This window comes from Eptatretus burgeri, chromosome 1 (genome assembly GCF_056783735.1).
Source record: "Eptatretus burgeri isolate ZD-2024b chromosome 1, Ebu_testis_v1, whole genome shotgun sequence".
NCBI lineage: Eukaryota > Metazoa > Chordata > Myxini > Myxiniformes > Myxinidae > Eptatretus > Eptatretus burgeri.
This window is the reverse complement of record NC_140961.1, coordinates 136,550,658-136,567,110: the sequence shown is the minus strand read 5'-3', so window position 1 is coordinate 136,567,110 and position 16,453 is coordinate 136,550,658. Positions and strand designations below refer to the sequence as shown.

Here is a 16,453-nt window from a genome sequence, read left to right as displayed (position 1 = left end):
GGATGGATTTGGACGCAATTAGGTGGACAGGTTGGGTCTGTGACATGGATTAAATGATTCGGTTTTTGGTGAAGCTCTGGATCCAGATATCAGAATTTTAAAGTGTTTCTTAACCATTGATAGATAGTGCCAAGTCAAAAAGTTTTGGACGGTTTTGGAGGAAACTTGGTGGATGAGTTGGTGAGGTGACAAGAAGAAACCGATTAGAGTTTGGTTCAGGTCCAGAACCAGATCCGGCCTTTCGGTGGGATACAAAACGTGAAGCGTCGAGCCTGGCGGAGGTATGTGCTCTACCGAGTGCTGTTCTCTTTACCTCCGCCACCAAAGGTGAGGGAGGTTATGTTTTCACCCCTTTCTGTTTGTTTGTTTGTGTGCAGGATATCTCAAAAAGTTGTGGACGGATTCAGATGAAACTTGGTGGCACATTGGATGTGTGCAGTGCCGGTATTAAGGCACGGGCTTCTTGGGCTGCAGCCCAGGGCCCTCCGCCAGCTGAGGGCCTCCAGAGATTAAATGAAATTAATTTACTGTGAAAAGTCACTTCATTTGTAAATGCAGAATGAAAGTATAAGTTTGCTGAATTATCTCTTTAAAAAGGGCTCAATTAATATGCTGTATAAAATACAGGAATTTTTTACTAATAATTTATTTTATATATATTTATAATATAATACACTGGAGAGCATAGGAGAAGAAAAATCAATGATGGTAATGCTGAAGATGGGGCTCTGCAATGAAGCCAGAAGTTTAAGGTGGAAACATATCTTTCAATCATAGATAAGTTATGCTCAGCTCTTTCTCATCGCATTGAAGCATATACAAATGTTCATTCATCGTTTGGTTTCCTGGTCGAATTTCCGACAATGAACGATGAAGACATTTCAACAACAGCAGCCAAGTTTCAGAAGGTTTACTCCGATGACATCGAGCCTGAATTTGTGCCAGAAATTGTTCACTTTAAAAACTTTGTTGGGCAATTTGATGAATTCAGGGACAAGCATGAAACGCCGCAAGCTTCTGATATCTACACCCTTGTGTTAAAAAATGGATTAACTTCTTCATTCCCTAATGTTGAAATAGCACTACGGATTTACTTGTGTTTAATGATAACTAATGCGACTGGAGAGAGAAGTTTCTCCAGGCTGAAACATATAAAGAATGTACTCAGGTCAACAATGACACAAGAACGACTAAACAGACGAGCTGTCATGGCAATTGAAAATGTTCTCAAAAATTTACAATTTACTGATGTTTTCGAGAAATTTGTTACCAAGAAATTAGGCAGAGCAAATGTTTTAATTTTAATTTTGTTTGGCCTTGTCAAATAAATTAAATGTTTCAAAAACTTATTTTAGTTTTGAAAATATCACAATATCTCTTCTCTTTTTGTTGTGTTACACTTGCACCCATCTCTGCGGGCCTAATGTTGACGTTATGTTGTAGAAGTTGAATAAACCGATTTCAAGAATCCGAAATTCGATTTGCGTACTTTTGTGAATTATCACATGGGGGCCTCACAGTATCTGTAGCCCAAGGGCCGACAAAATCGTAATCTGGCCCTGGATGTGTTGCAAGGAAGAATTGATTCTATTTTGGTGAAGATCCGGATCTGATAATTTTTAAGTGATTCTTCACCATTGAGAGAGAGGGCTAAACCGATATATAGCATATCTCAAAAAGTTGTGGACGGATTCGGACGAAACTTGGTGGACACGTTGGATGTGTTGCAAGGAAGAATTTATTCGATTTTGGTGAAGATCCGGATCTGATAATTTTTAAGTGATTCTTCACCATTGAGAGAGAGGGCTAAACCGATATATAGCATATCTCAAAAAGTTGTGGACGGATTCGGACGAAACTTGGTGGACACATTCGATGTGTTGCAAGGAAGAATTGATTCGATTTTGGTGAAGATCCGGATCTGATAATTTTTAAGTGATTCTTCACCATTGAGAGAGGGCTAAACCGATATATAGCATATCTCAAAAAGTTGTGGACGGATTCGGACGAAACTTGGTGGACACGTTGGATGTGTTGCAAGGAAGAATTTATTCGATTTTGGTGAAGATCCGGATCTGATAATTTTTAATGATTCTTCACCATTGAGAGAGAGGGCTAAACCAAGATATAGCATATCTCAAAAAGTTGTGGACGGATTCGGACGAAACTTGGTGGACATGTCGGGTGTGTCGCAAGGATGAATTGATTCGATTTTGGTGAAGATCCGAATCCGGATCTGGATACGAGTATTATTTAATTTTGAAAGCGATTCTTCACCATTGAGAGATAGGATCAAAAATGATATAGAACGGTATAGAATGATATTTCAAAGATCTATTGGACCCGATATGTTCTCATGGATCAGGTATTACAGGGGGGAGGTATGCCCTCTACCGAGTGCCCTTCGAACTGGTAATGGAACACACCCCTTGGTTGTCTGTTCCGTGCTCGATCATCATTTTAGGGAAGTTAAGGTAGTCACGTGACTCCTGTTAAATTTAAAACTTAGTCATTCCATAGATATAGTCGGTATCTGTCACAACTACTTGAACACAACTTGAATATAAAATCCTTTTTATGATTTATTTATTTACTTGTTTATCATTAATTCCCTGCCAATACATTCTAAAACCCATTCTACTCCCTTCTTTGCAAAGTGCTTGAGATTTTTGCTTCGATGAAAACCGCCATACATCGAAATTAAATAAAACATCATTGCTGCGCCACAAAGTATCCCATTCCGGCAAACGTTTATAGTATCGCGAGAGCTTGTACTTCTCGCGATATTTCGCTCCGACATCGTGAGGCCTTTGTTTCTTTTTTTGTTTTTGTTTTTGTTTTTGATGAGCATTGTGTGCGCGCGCAGCCGGTGTTGAGGAGAACGTGTCCGTGCTGTGGAGAGTGGGGATTGAGAAAGTAAAAGGTGTGCTCTTTTTGACGTCCTGTGTCTTTGATATCTTTGGATGCCGCTTCGGGTGGTGTCGTGAATGCCTTAACTTTTGTTGTCTCATTATTTTGTGTTTTCTTTCCTTATGTTTGTGAGTTAACACCACGTGACTCGTTACACGCAGGTTTGTCCAGCAACCGTCTTCACGTGACGTACACACGGGGAGGTGGGACGAGGAAAGGGGGTGAGGAATGGCGGGGAGGGTGTAGTTGTGGAGGGTTGGGAGGTGAGAAAATGTCCATTTACACATGTACAAAAGGTCGGGGAAGGGTGAGGGGTCGGGGAAGGGTGAGGGGTCGGGGAAGGGTGAGGGGTCGGGGAAGGGTGAGGGGTCTGGGAAGGGTGAGGGGTCTGGGAAGGGTGAGGGGTCTGGGAAGGGTGAGGGGTCTGGGAAGGGTGAGGGGTCTGGGAAGGGTGAGGGGTCTGGGAAGGGTGAGGGGTCGGGGAAGGCTGAGGGGTCGGGGAAGGCTGAGGGGTCGGGGAAGGCTGAGGGGTCGGGGAAGGCTGAGGGGTCGGGGAAGGCTGAGGGGTCGGGGAAGGCTGAGGGGTCGGGGAAGGGTGAGGTGTCGGGGAAGGGTGAGGTGTCGGGGAAGGGTGAGGTGTCGGGGAAGGGTGAGGTGTCGGGGAAGGGTGAGGGGTCGGGGAAGGGTGAGTTGTCGGGGAAGGGTGAGGGGTCGGGGAAGGATGAAGGGTCTGGAAATATTAAATTTTTTTGAAAAGGTGCCGGATTATATCGGGGAAAAGGGAGGAAAAGGGCTGTTTGGTGTAATAACGTAGATTCTTCTTCCTCTTCTTCCTCCTCCTCTTCTTCCTCTGATTCTTCCTCCTCCTCTTCTTCCTCTGATTCTTCCTCCTCCTCTTCTTCCTCTTCCTCCTCTTCTTCCTCCTCCTCTTCATCCTCTTCTTCTCCTCCTCTTCTTCCTCTGATTCTTCCTCCTCCTCTTCTTCCTCTTCTTCCTCTTCCTCCTCCTCTTCCTCCTCCTCTTCCTCGTCCTCTTCATCCTCTTCTTCTCCTCTTCTTCCTCTGATTCTTCCTCCTCCTCTTCTTCCTCTTCCTCCTCCTCTTCCTCCTCCTCTTGCTCCTCCTCTTCCTCCTCCTCTTCCTCCTCCTCTTCCTCCTCCTCTTCCTCCTCCTCTTCCTCCTCTTCCTCCTCCTCTTCCTCCTCCTCTTCCTCCTCCTCTTCCTCCTCCTCTTCCTCCTCCTCTTCCTCCTCCTCTTCCTCCTCCTCTTCCTCCTCCTCTTCCTCCTCCTCTTCCTCTTATTCCTCCTCTTCTTCCTCCTCCTCTTCCTCTTTTCTTCCTCTTCCTCCTTTTCCTTCTTTTGCTCTTTTCCTCCTTTTTCTTCTTTTTCTTCTTTTTCCTCTTTTTTTTTTTCTTTTTTCTTCCAGCACAGGGCTATGGGATAGTATCATTGACTGAGGTTGTGAATGTGTCACTGATGCAGTTCCCCCTATTAGCTGTAGTTTAGAACAGGAATTTGTAATTTGTTCAGGGTGCCGGCGATAGCTCACCACCTCTTCATGCAGGATACCGTGGGATCTTTCACGTCCACCCGACGAATGCCGGGAGAAGGGATGTCAAATTTAACGTCTATCCAACGGATTAATGAATCACCCTGCCTGTGAATCACCAGGGATGACGGTTCATAGCTGGGTCAGGAATCAAACCCAGGCGAGACAGCTTCGAGTTGAGTGTGCGTACCTCTCGGCCACCTGCTAGCCCTAAATTGATTATTGAAACGGCTGCTTTCGAGTTGGAACAGAAAACAAAAACTTTTATGTGTGTGCACTTGCTCTCATTGAATTGACCATATTTTCTTTACATTTTATGCCTGGTGTTGGCTCAACGGTTAGGGGGGCAGGCTTTGGATCCTAGGGTCCTGAGTTCAAATCCCGCTCAGTTGTTAAATTAATACCAGGTGGGTTAACTCGACCTGTCATCCTTTCGAGGTCAGCAAAATGAGTGCCAGCTTGCTGGTATACTGTGTCGGAGTGGCGACCCATCCAGGATTGTGCTCATTAGCCAAGGAGACTGCTTAAGCAGCACCAACGCTCTGCACAGAGTATGGTCCCAATCTCTCTCTCCTTTATATTTTATCTTAATTTGATTGGAGACTTCTGGATTCTGATGAGTCTCTCATGACATTTTAACACAGGTTGTTTTCCTCCACTATTCAACAAACCAATTGCAAGTCCACACTATTCTTCTCCGATCTAAGACGTCTTGTGGTGATGTGTATTCGGGATGTAGGACGGTGGTGATGTGAAGGAATGATAGGTTTGTTGTTCCTTGTTCTCGTCTCTGTAGGTGAGCGGCTTGACCTCCTGTAGATGGCGCAGCGTGGCTTGCCTCAGAGCAAGGAGGCTCTGCTGCAGTCTTATAACAAGCGGCTTCGCGATGATCTGCGCTCAATCCTGGATAACTTCACCGAGATCATAAAAACTGCGAAGGTGAGCGATGCGATGCCCGGAACCATGGGGCAGATAATTTGATTGGAAAGATTGTGCTTTTTTAGAAAAAAACCATGATATAGAGATGTTTGAATCCACAAAAATGTAATTTGACAAGACAATGGCTTTTCGAGTAGCTTGGAGCACGAGGGTGAAAAGACTGTTCACATTTTTGCTACAAGCATGAAATTTGGCAAACTGATCCCTTTTTGTATTCTCAAAAAGAAATGGAGGCACTTGGAAAAAACAAATAATCAAAACAAACGATGAACAATATTATTTGCTATTTTTCAAAATGGTCGTCAGGTATTGATGGTTACTGTGTCGTGCTGCTCACTGAAGCTGGCAGATTGTTTGGATAAAGGCATACAAGGAGACAATAAGTCAAATAGCCATGATTTTTATTGTTGTCTTTTTTTTATTTATTTGTAAACAGGATCTTTGGCTTGTAGTGGAGCTTCCACACACATATCTTGCACATCTCACACACGTGCATATGCAGACGAATACACGAAACACATCTACACTACATGCCCAAAATCACACGACTGTCAGACGAGACAAACGCACCCACTGAGCTTGGGGGAAGTGCCATCACTTCCCGGGGCACTCTGGGTACCGGCAGCGTCACGACAATGGCGTCGCATCTCACCACACCCAGCGGGACATTTCCTGTGGAGGACTTTCCTCCTCCCCATGGATGCCAAACTATTCGGATCATCCGTGCTCTTATCCTTTTAAATGTTGAACTTCAAGCAAGGAAGCCGCACATACAATTTGTTTTTTATTTTTTCATTTTCTAAAAGACTTTGGTATGACTCGACCTTGGGTTTGAACCGCTGACCTTCCAGATTTTATTATTTGGATGCGCTAACTGTGATGTCACCCAGTCTGGTAACAAAATGGATAAGAAATTGTTTGTTTGTTTGTTTTTTTTAACCAAAATAACATCGTTTTACCACATATACTTGTGTATATATATTGGAAAATGAGTGTGCATATCTGTACAGAGTATGGTCCCAATGGATGGATGGATTCAAGTGCGATTTGTAGTGGTGGTATTTCCATCATTTACCAAAAAACAGGTCGACGTGTGAATGCTACTGACCGTGGTATGATTACCCTGAACAATGATGTTGTGCTTTACAGTCAATACGAGGTATTGTTACTCATCAGTACATATATAAGATGTGTTCACAAATATCTCCTGGCGCTAGTACATAGATAACATTCTCTACTTTGCACTGTTACTCTACTAACATTCTCTGTGACTTGATGTTTGGCCCTTCGAGGATCATCAAAACCATACAAAACCATACAAAACCCAACTGTACTTGACATACATTGACATACATCCAAAACATACATTGTAACCATACAAAACACGACTGTACTTGACGATCTTCATCGAAAGAGCTATAAAAATCTGACTGAATATCAAATGGGTTTCCATGAAAAAATTTTGGCAGCTTTGGCAAGATGGATAGCCTAATCATCCGAGCTCTGTGTATGCATCATGCAGTGCATTCTCTATGTGTTCATCAAATACAAGGAGTGTGTGTCCCCCATCTTGATGAGCCTGTATATCATGAAAATGAACGAGCAGCCTATTCATCAGTCGGGTGCTGTTGATTTGACCATCACTTAATTACCAAACTGGTGTAAGCGATCTGCACACAGTTTAGTCAGATCTGCCAATTAAAATACCGGTAATTGTTCTGTTTGTCTCCATTATAACAATAAAAAAGGAAACAAGATGCAGGAGGAGGAGGCCATTTGGCCCATCACGCCTGTGCCACACCACCAGACCAAATACCAATACAAGACCATTCTTAAATGTATGTGGCTGATGGCCTTTTCAGTAGTCTCCCAGTCATCGCGTTGAGTTTTGCTTTCCTGTACAATTTTGTTAGGCAGGTCGGGTGACACTTTGATTCTTGTGCAATGAGGTCACGGGCACGGAGTTTGGTAAGCACTGTCTTGTTTCCTGTCCTGCAGTTGAAGTGTACCCTTTCCCACATGAGAATCTCTTTGGAATGGTGATTCGCTGCAAAGTTCTCATAATTGTCCTTCCACATCACAGAAGAAACGTGTACCTGCAGTTGTGGTGACTGTCCTTTGTCCTTTGTTCTGGTATGCTTGGTTGAACTCTCAGTAGAAGTGTTCACTGCCAAAGGTTTTCTTTCTTCTCTCTTCTTTTTTTTTTTTTTTTTTTTTTTTTTTTTTTTTTTTTTTTCTTTTTAGGCTGCATGATTTGTATCAAGATTCTTTGTTTAGCCTGAGAGTCTGTTCAATCCCCTTGCCTTCAAGTCTTGATTAGTGCATTTGCATTGGCATGCTGCCAAGCTGGTGGAACCTCCAAGTCGTCAGCCTGAGTGATGTACCCAGATCCACAATCTGAGCTTTTTTTTCTTTTCTCATTCCTCATCTTTTGCTCGAAATCGAACTGTTTGACCAGTCTGAAGTGCAGCGTGCTGATTACCACTTTTTGCATCGTAGTATGCCTTTTGATTTTGCTGCCTGGCTCGTGGTCGATCTAGCATGGGTGGGACGACATGCAGTTTGAGCAGTTTGACCAAGGTGGGAAGTTTGCTTTTAGGCAGCTGGCCATTCAAAAGCTCTATGGGGGCATAACCGTCTGTACCATCAAGGAAGGGGGGGAGGTGTTGCAGTATTGTAATAGTGCACGGTATGGATTTGTGCATTTTTTTTTTTCATTGGCGACTTCACTGTCTGCACAAACCATTCAGTCTGCCCGTTAATCTGGGGGAAATCGTGGGCTCGAGGTATAGTGGTCGAAGTCCCATTCCTCGGTGAAGCGTCGGAAATCTTCACACGTGAATTGGCAAGCATTGTCAGTGACGATGACATTGCGTGTTCCCGAATCGCGTTAAAAAACGGCTTTGAGCTCATTGATCACCGAGTGTGCGGTGAGGTCAGCCAAGCGTTGAACGTCAGGGAACTTGGAGTCGTAATCGACTACAATCAAAAAATCGTTTCCATCCAAATGAAAGATGTCGGCAACAAGTTTTGACCAGGGGCGGTCAGGTATCGGATGGGGTAGCAGAGGTTCTGCTGGGTGTGCTTTCGGATTATCTTGACAAGTTGGGCACTTTGATACCGTATCCTCGATTTGGCCATTGATGCCAGGCCAGAACAAGATAGCGCTTTGCTTCAGTTTAACAATCCCGAGATGCGACTCGTGTATTTTAGCGACCATGTCACGCTGCATGCTTCGTGGTACAATTGACCTGTTGCCCCAGAATATTATGCCATTGATGTACACCATCTCATCACGGAAATGGAAGTGCAGATCAAGCTCCCTTGGCAATGAGTGTGTTAGAGTTCTCTTATTTTGCAAAGCTCGACACATTTCTCCAACGTCAGCTGGTCCACTTGAAGCAGCTTTTCTCGGACTACATCGTTCACGATACCACACACAATTCTGTCTATGATTAATGACTCCTCCAGCTTGTCATATTCAGTCTTTTGCTAAACTGTGCAAGTCCGTTAAGAATTGTCAAAGTTCTCACCCTTCCTCTGGGCACGGGAGTTGAACCGGTACCGGGACATGGTCACGTTCTTTCTTGGCTCGCAGAAGGCCTGAAATTTCTCAACGAGCGGGCCGATAATATCTTGTTCTTCTGAGGAAAATGTCATCATCGCATGCACAGTCGTGGCCAAAAATATTGGCACCCTTGCGCCTTTTTCAAATAATGCACCATTTCGTCCAGAAAATTGTTGAAATTAAAAAAAATCTTTTGGTATCTACATATGTATTTGTTTGGCTTGCAGTGGAACAAAACTGAAAAAATTACTAAATCTTAGCTTATTTAAACACAGAAATCCAAAAATAGCCTGGATAATATTATTGGCACTTTTGAGAAGTTGTGAGAAATAATTAGATTACAAGCAGGTGATTCTCCTTTACTTTGGAATTGAACTCACCTGTGGTGAGTTGCAGGTGCCTGCAATATAAAAATCACTCGTTCAACCAGTTTGAATGTAGAAAAGGAGTCATTCTGCTGTTTTGTGTCAGTGTGTGTACAATGAGCATGGAGAAAAGAAAGAAAATCAGAGAATTGTCTGAGGAGGTCAGACACAAGATTGTAACCAAACATGGACATTGGACAATCTCAAGGCTACAAGTCCATCTCCAGAGACCTTGATGTTCCTGTATCCACCGTACACAATGTTATTAGGAAGTTTAAGGCCCATGGCACTGTAACCAACTTCCCTGGATGTGGCCGCAAGAGAAAACTTGAACAGCGGATTGTTCGAATGGTGGAGAAAGATCAACTGCTAAACAGATTCAAGATGACTTTCCGACACAAGGTACGACAGTTTCAACTTGCACCATCCGTTGCCAACTCAATGAAAGTGGGTTCTATGGTAGGAGACCCAGGAGGACCCCACTGCTGAGAGTGAGACATAAGAATGCCTGACTGGAGTTTGCCAGAACACACTTGAACAAGCCAAACTCCTCCTGGGAGAATGTCCTGTGGACAGATGAGACCAAATTTCAGCTTTTTGATAAAGCACATCATCTCTGATTACAGAAAACAAAATGAAGCCTTCAAAGAAAAGAACACCTTCCCTACAGTCAAACATGGAGGAGGTTCAGTGATGTTTTGGGGTTGTTGTGTTGCCTCTGGCACTGGGTGCCTTGAATGTGTGCATGGCATCATTAAATCATGACATTACCAAGCCAAGGCATTGTGGAACGCAATGTTCAACCCAGTGTCAGCTTGGTCTCTGTCGAAGGTCATGGGTCTTGCAGCAGGACAATGACCCCAAACGCACCTCAAGAAGCACCCAGGAATGGTTTAAGATAAAATGCTGGACTGTTCTAAAGTGGCCAGCAATGAGTCCAGATCTATATCCCATTGAACACCTGTGGGGAGATCTGAAAACAGCAGTTGGGAGAAGGCACCCTTCAAATCTGGGATAACTGGAGCAGTTTGTTTGAGAAGAGTGGGACAAACTGCCAGTGGAGAGGTGTAGGAAGCTCATTCATGGCTATAGGGAGTGCTTGACTTCAGGTATTTTGTCCAAAGGTTGTGCTACCAAATTAAGTCTTTGGTGTCAATAATTTTGTCAATGCCATTTCTTTTTATTTTCTCATTTAAAAGAATGTATTGAATTCTGAATCAAAAACAAAGGTTCTGTAATATTAATCAGTGAAATAAAGAATTGTAACAACGAAATACTTTTGTCAATTTCAACTTATTTTGAGAGAAAATATTTAGTTATTTGAAAAAAGTGCAAGGGTGCCAATATTTTTGGCCATTTTTGGCGTATCGCGTAGCGAACGCTGGCTCAAAGAGAGCTTCGTGTTGTTGTTGTTCTTCTTCTTCTTCTGGTGAAGACAAAACCTTTAGGACTCGGCTCTTATATACAGGATCCGGATCTCCTTCAATAATAAACACCTCTACACATCCTCATTGAGGGTTCCTTTTGAGGGCATCTATCATGAACTTTTAAATATATTCGGACATTTGCTTTAAAGTTTCGAAAAGTTCACGTTACTATTTAAAGATTATTCCATTTAATGTGTAGTTATTTCGTAAATACACTATTTTCTCATCATGAACGAGAGCCTCCATGACTGGTCTCGCTATTGGCTCCATCGAGGCACGTGACGAAATATCGGAAGTTGTTGTTATTTATTTATTTATCTATTTTTTTTTTTTTTTATTAGCCGCGTCGCGTTGCGAACGCTGGCTCTAAGAGAGCTCTGCGTTGTTTTTCTTCTTCTTCTGGTGAAGACAAAACCTTTATGACGTGGCTCTTGGACACATTTGTCCTTGTTTTCATAAGCACCGCCAACAATGCCTACACTTTTAGGCCCGAATCCACTCCTTCCAGTTTTTGAGACGTTCCCCTGAAGGGATAAGTGTCCTGGTGGCTTCAATCCAGACATTTCGTTTTTACTTCTGACACCATGTAATTTATCTCATGTGCCCGGTATATTACGTTCCTGTGTTATTTTGTGATGAGCACAAAAGACACAGACTCTTGTGATTGAGGTCTCAGTATGCACTGTATTTTCTGTTTCTGCTCCGTAGGGGGCATGCTCATTGCTCATGACAATCCAGCACAGTAAATTACATTATGTACATAAGGAGCTGAACATACCAGCCAGGACAACATTTTAGTTGACAAGTGACGCTGAAGCAGAGATGCTACATTAAAAGCCCTTTAAACATCTTAGACAGTTACTATAAACTAATCACAACTACAAGGTTGCTAGGTATGAATTTTGTTGGTATTGCAAAATCACTCCTGGCATCCATCTTTGAATTTGCCTCCTAAATGTCAACAAAAAGAATCAGCAACATCTCCATTTTCAAAATCATTCAAGGGGTCTGGAGATCAACTCTGCAAAGTTTCATACTTCACAAAAAAGTGCACGATTCCTCATAAAATTGTCACACGTTCCCCAAGTTGCTTCAGAATGTGATTTACAGAATCGTCAATGAAGAAATTGGTCATTAAAACATGCATACCTTTGATTACTGCGTAGTACTGTATTTGTATTCATGGTGAAATCCATCCCTTATTGCTCTTGTCCTTTCCTTCACTTAATTTTTTCTTTCCTTTGGCAGATCGAAGAGGACACACAGGTTGCCAGGTCCACGCAGTCGGAACAGGATTTCTATGAGATGAATGTCCGAGCTGCAAACATTGTAAGCTTCGATGCTTAACCGGTGATTTTGAGCTGATGAGAAACATTATTAACCCCTGTTGGACTCGGTCTGAAACGGGGGCTTATGCATTTGGTCTTAACTTTTTTTTGTGTGCAATGTGCATGCGTGTGTGTGTGCGCGTCCACAACCATATATCATTTGTACTTGGCACAAAGACGACACATGATTGTATATATATGCACCTCATTTTGTTTCGCGATGCAATTAAAGATGGCCAACAAGCGGCCATTTTAGTTGTAAAAAAACTTGATGTTGAACACGTCCTCAACCATTTCTCGGACAAGCATTTATTGATGTTGTTAAAACTTGGCACACAGATAATGAATGATGGCTTACATATGCAGGTATTTTATTTTTTTTTTGATATCAAATCCAAATATGGCTGACTGGCATCCATTTTCTTATTTAGACATGTCCCCAGCCATTTTTCCAACATTTTTCCTTGGCAAAGCACAGTACATGATTGTATACCCGCGCACCTAATTTTATTGTGTCATCTGATAAAAGATGGCCGACTGGTAGACTGGCGGCCATTTTAGTTGTTTAAAAAAAAAAACCCCCCAATGTTGAACGTGTCCTCAACTATTTCTCGGACATGCATTTATTAATGTTCAAACTTGGCACACAGATCATGAATGATTGCTTACACATGCACATCATTTTTTTGCGAGATCAGACTCAAAATGGCCCAATCATTTCTCAGACATGCATTGTCCGATTTTCTTCAAACTTGGCACAAGCACAGTACACGATGGCATACATGTGCACCTCACTTTACTTTGCGATTTGATCAAAGATGGCCGACTGGAGGCCATTTAGGTTGGACGTAAATATGGGCTTTCCCTTTAACACCATACAGCAAAATTACTAAAACTATTTTATGACTATGACATTTAATGTCTTTTTAGGTCATCTCTAATGAGATGACCTAATAAAACCAGTCTCGATGTCCGTACGTACGTACGTCCCCATTGTTTTCTTCCGATTTTCTTGATATTTGGTATGTGGGTAGATCTCGATGAGTGATGCACGACAGTATGATCTTTGACCCGATTGAAGGTCAAGGTCACTCTAAAGTTGCGAAATCGTCCATTTTCAAAATCTATCTCCTCCACCGTTTATGATCCGATTTTCAAAATTTCTTCGGATTTTGATAAAATGGAACAATATCTAAATTTGGTCAGACCGGTTTTTTTTAAAATTCGTCCTGGTTATCGAGTCACGTGTCTTCAAAGTTGGAAAAATCGTCGATGTGATGCGGTCAAAAAAAAATTCGCCCGATCTTGATGTTAACTTGGTATGTAGGTAGGGGTCGATGAGTGATGCACGACAGTATGACTTTAGACCTGATTGAAGGTCAATGTCAAGGTCACCGATGCTGTAAACTTGTGAAACCACCAATTGTCAAAATATCATCCGCCATTTATGACTCAGAAATGCGGTTTGATTTCTGAGGTCTGGTTTCTGTCCTTTTGAAGACGCATTGATCATAAATGTTCCAAATCAACCATTTTCAAAATCTATCTCTGGATAACTCAGAAATGTAGTTTGATTTCTGAGGTTTTCTATCCTTTTTACTCCCGGGCTTTCGTCTGTACGTTGAACCAAAAGACAAGACGACATCGAAGCCATTCTAAGCCGATCAGAGATCCACATCTACAGAGCTTCAGAGATGACCGTCACCCCCAACCGGGGGTAATTTTTTTTTATTCTTGTTTAACCTGGATTCGAATCTAGGCCCAGCTATAAACTGTCAGCCCAGTGTTTTACAGCCAGGGTAATTCAGCAATATGTGTGACATCCCTCAGTTGGACGTTAACCGGGCGTCTCTTCTGTCAGCATTCGTTGGTGGCTGTTAAAGATCCCACAGTGTCCATTGTGTAGAGTATGCGAGCTCTCGCCAGTAACATGAACAAAAAATTTTCCCCCAAAATTCCTGCCCTAACCTGTCCCAAGGGAACGGACTGCAAAAAGGCCAACCCAAAGGGAGTCCTCGCACCCCGTCGCTGCGCATGTGGATTAGTAGTGGTTATAGAAGCATTACTTTGATTGTATTCATTTTTTTGTCGGAACCGTAATTAATCATGACGAGAAAAGTACTTTTAGGGTAAATTATGTGTCCATTATAAAAAACACAGCAGTAGGCCCAAAAGTTGTATTTTATGCCTCTGCTGACAAAGTCGCCGGAGGCATTATCTTTTCGGATTGTCTGTCCTTCTGTACGTACGTTTGGCCGTCCGTCCTAATTGTACACCGTGCCTTCCCAATTCCATATCCAGGCAATGCATGACGCCATCATCAAAATCTGGATTGAAATGTGCAAATTTGAACAAATCAGCGATATTTTTTTTTATATTATTTTTTTTTACAACTAAGTGTATTTATTTAAGCAAAGTGTGAAGTTTAATTTTTTTTCTTCTGTTTGGATGATTATATTTAGTGAAGGAAAGATTAAGGAATGTGTAGAAAGTGGAATTTCACTTTTACAATCCATGATGATAGTCAACAGGGGTCCCTTTTTATTTTTTTAAATTGAGCCTCATAGAAAATGGACAAATACAGAAAGTAAATGGGATTTAAAAAAAAGAAAGTATTGTACAAAGTTGAGGCTTGTGGAAGAGCTCGAATACAACACATTTGAAGTTAGGTTTTGATGATCATGAGCCATTGGTTCATAGTGCTAAATGGGCCATTTTAAAATGATGTTTCAGTCTTCTAAATTCTCCCATCTCCTTAAAAATAAACAAACGACAAGTGTAATATAGTGTTCCTGAAATCTATTTTCCTGTCATCATGCACATTTCCGAGTTATTGTGCTTGGGTAGAGACATGGCACAGGACTAGTTGGGTAGAAGTGTCGTCTTGTGCATCTGGGCTGGCAGGGTGGCCAAGAGTCTCGCCTGAGTTTGAATCTCGGCCCAGCTATAAACTTGCATCACGGTGATTCATCAATCTGTGTGCCATCTCTCAGGTGGACATTTAACTGGGTGTCCCATCTGCTGGCATTAATTGGTTGACATTAAAGATCCCATTGATATCCCTGTGTTGTAAGAGGCGACCAGGGTTGCGTCAGGAAGGGCATCCGGCGTAAAACCCGTGCCAAATCATTATGCGGATCATACGGATGATCCGCTGTGGCGACCCCTAACGGGAGCAGCCGAAAGAAGAAGAAGAAAGAGATTAAAGATCCCATTGTGTCCTTTGCGAAGAGTGGGCGAGTTATCGTCGGCACCATGGCAAAATTACAAATTTCTGCCTTAACGACTTAGTTGAGCGTCAGGCCTGGCTAGCTGGTTCCTGAAAGACTTGGGCCAAAAATGTCCCACGGCCAACCCCACCTGAATGTGGAAATTGGGGCCGTTAAAGAGGAAGAAGAACTCTTGTGCAACTGCATTACCTGTATTACTTGAGCATACTTGAGGATTGACTGAAAATATGCTTCTGGAGGTTAAATGTTCACTTCACATTGTATCATTTTACACCATGATTTCATGAATTATTTGTTTCAAATGTATTGTTATGATTCTCAACATTTCGCCCTTTTTCATACTTCCACGCCTTCCTTTCACGACGTAGGTAAGAGCAGGCGAGTCCCTGACGCGTCTCGTGTCAGACCTGAAACAAGCGTTGACACTCAGCGATTTTCCTTGGGTATGTGAAGCGGTGGCATTGCGAGCGGCACAACTCCATGCCGTGCGCGAAGATTGCGACCGAAGGCTCCTCGCACTGCGTGACGACATCGCGACAGATCTTTATGAACTCGAGGAGGAGTTTTACTCTTCTCGTTATAAGTAAGTCAAATCATCTTGGCTGTGCTACGGTGGAGCTGCACTCACTCGAGTCACAATCGTCTTCTGTGGAACTGGTGTTGAAACAAGTGGATTTGCACATGTTCGAAAAAGGCATTCTTCCTGGTCACTTTTCCCTGCCAGCTTTAGCAAAGATGGAAGGGAGAGTTAGGATCCTTGGCTAAATTACAGCAGAACCTCTTCTCACCAAAACCTGTGACCTATCAGCCAATCATTAAATGTCTGGAAGTTTCACCCTTCGAGAGCCTGTTACATTTGTCTTTGTTTTCAAGAAAAAAAAAAACTTTCAAGGATTAATGCATAAATGTTAGATATTACTTGTGTTTATATTTTTGATGAGCAGATTTGTAACCTGAATCTACTTTTGCCTTCAATTGCAATTATGTATGTGAAAGAATAGTTTCAGAATGGGGATAATGAGCATACCTTTGACGAAAAAGATATGAACATAAAATAAGTTGTGGAATTACGAGCAAGTTAACAAAGACCTGGTGGGTGATCCGATGGAAGAACCTCCAGGTTTCGACATTCTCCGGA

The 16,453-nt window shown here is 42.5% G+C and overlaps 1 protein-coding gene across 3 annotated transcripts; it reads left to right on the top strand.

Annotated features, from left to right (window-relative positions):
• Window positions 1-2,749: 2,749 nt before the first annotated feature.
• Window positions 2,750-16,168, top strand: MED22 (mediator complex subunit 22). 3 transcript variants are annotated; one of them, XM_085899564.1, is made up of 4 exons: window positions 2,750-2,923; window positions 5,255-5,397; window positions 12,006-12,086; window positions 15,684-16,168. In XM_085899564.1, exons 2-4 carry the CDS (start codon window positions 5,278-5,280, stop codon window positions 15,900-15,902), a joined length of 420 nt encoding a protein of 139 aa, XP_085755690.1. In that variant the 5' UTR covers window positions 2,750-2,923; window positions 5,255-5,277; the 3' UTR covers window positions 15,903-16,168. The 3 variants fall into 3 exon arrangements, with proteins under 3 accessions (XP_085755690.1, XP_085755706.1, XP_085755697.1); XM_085899580.1 differs by lacking the exon at window positions 2,750-2,923 and adding an exon at window positions 2,947-3,071; XM_085899571.1 differs by lacking the exon at window positions 2,750-2,923 and adding an exon at window positions 3,088-3,173.
• Window positions 16,169-16,453: the final 285 nt, after the last annotated feature.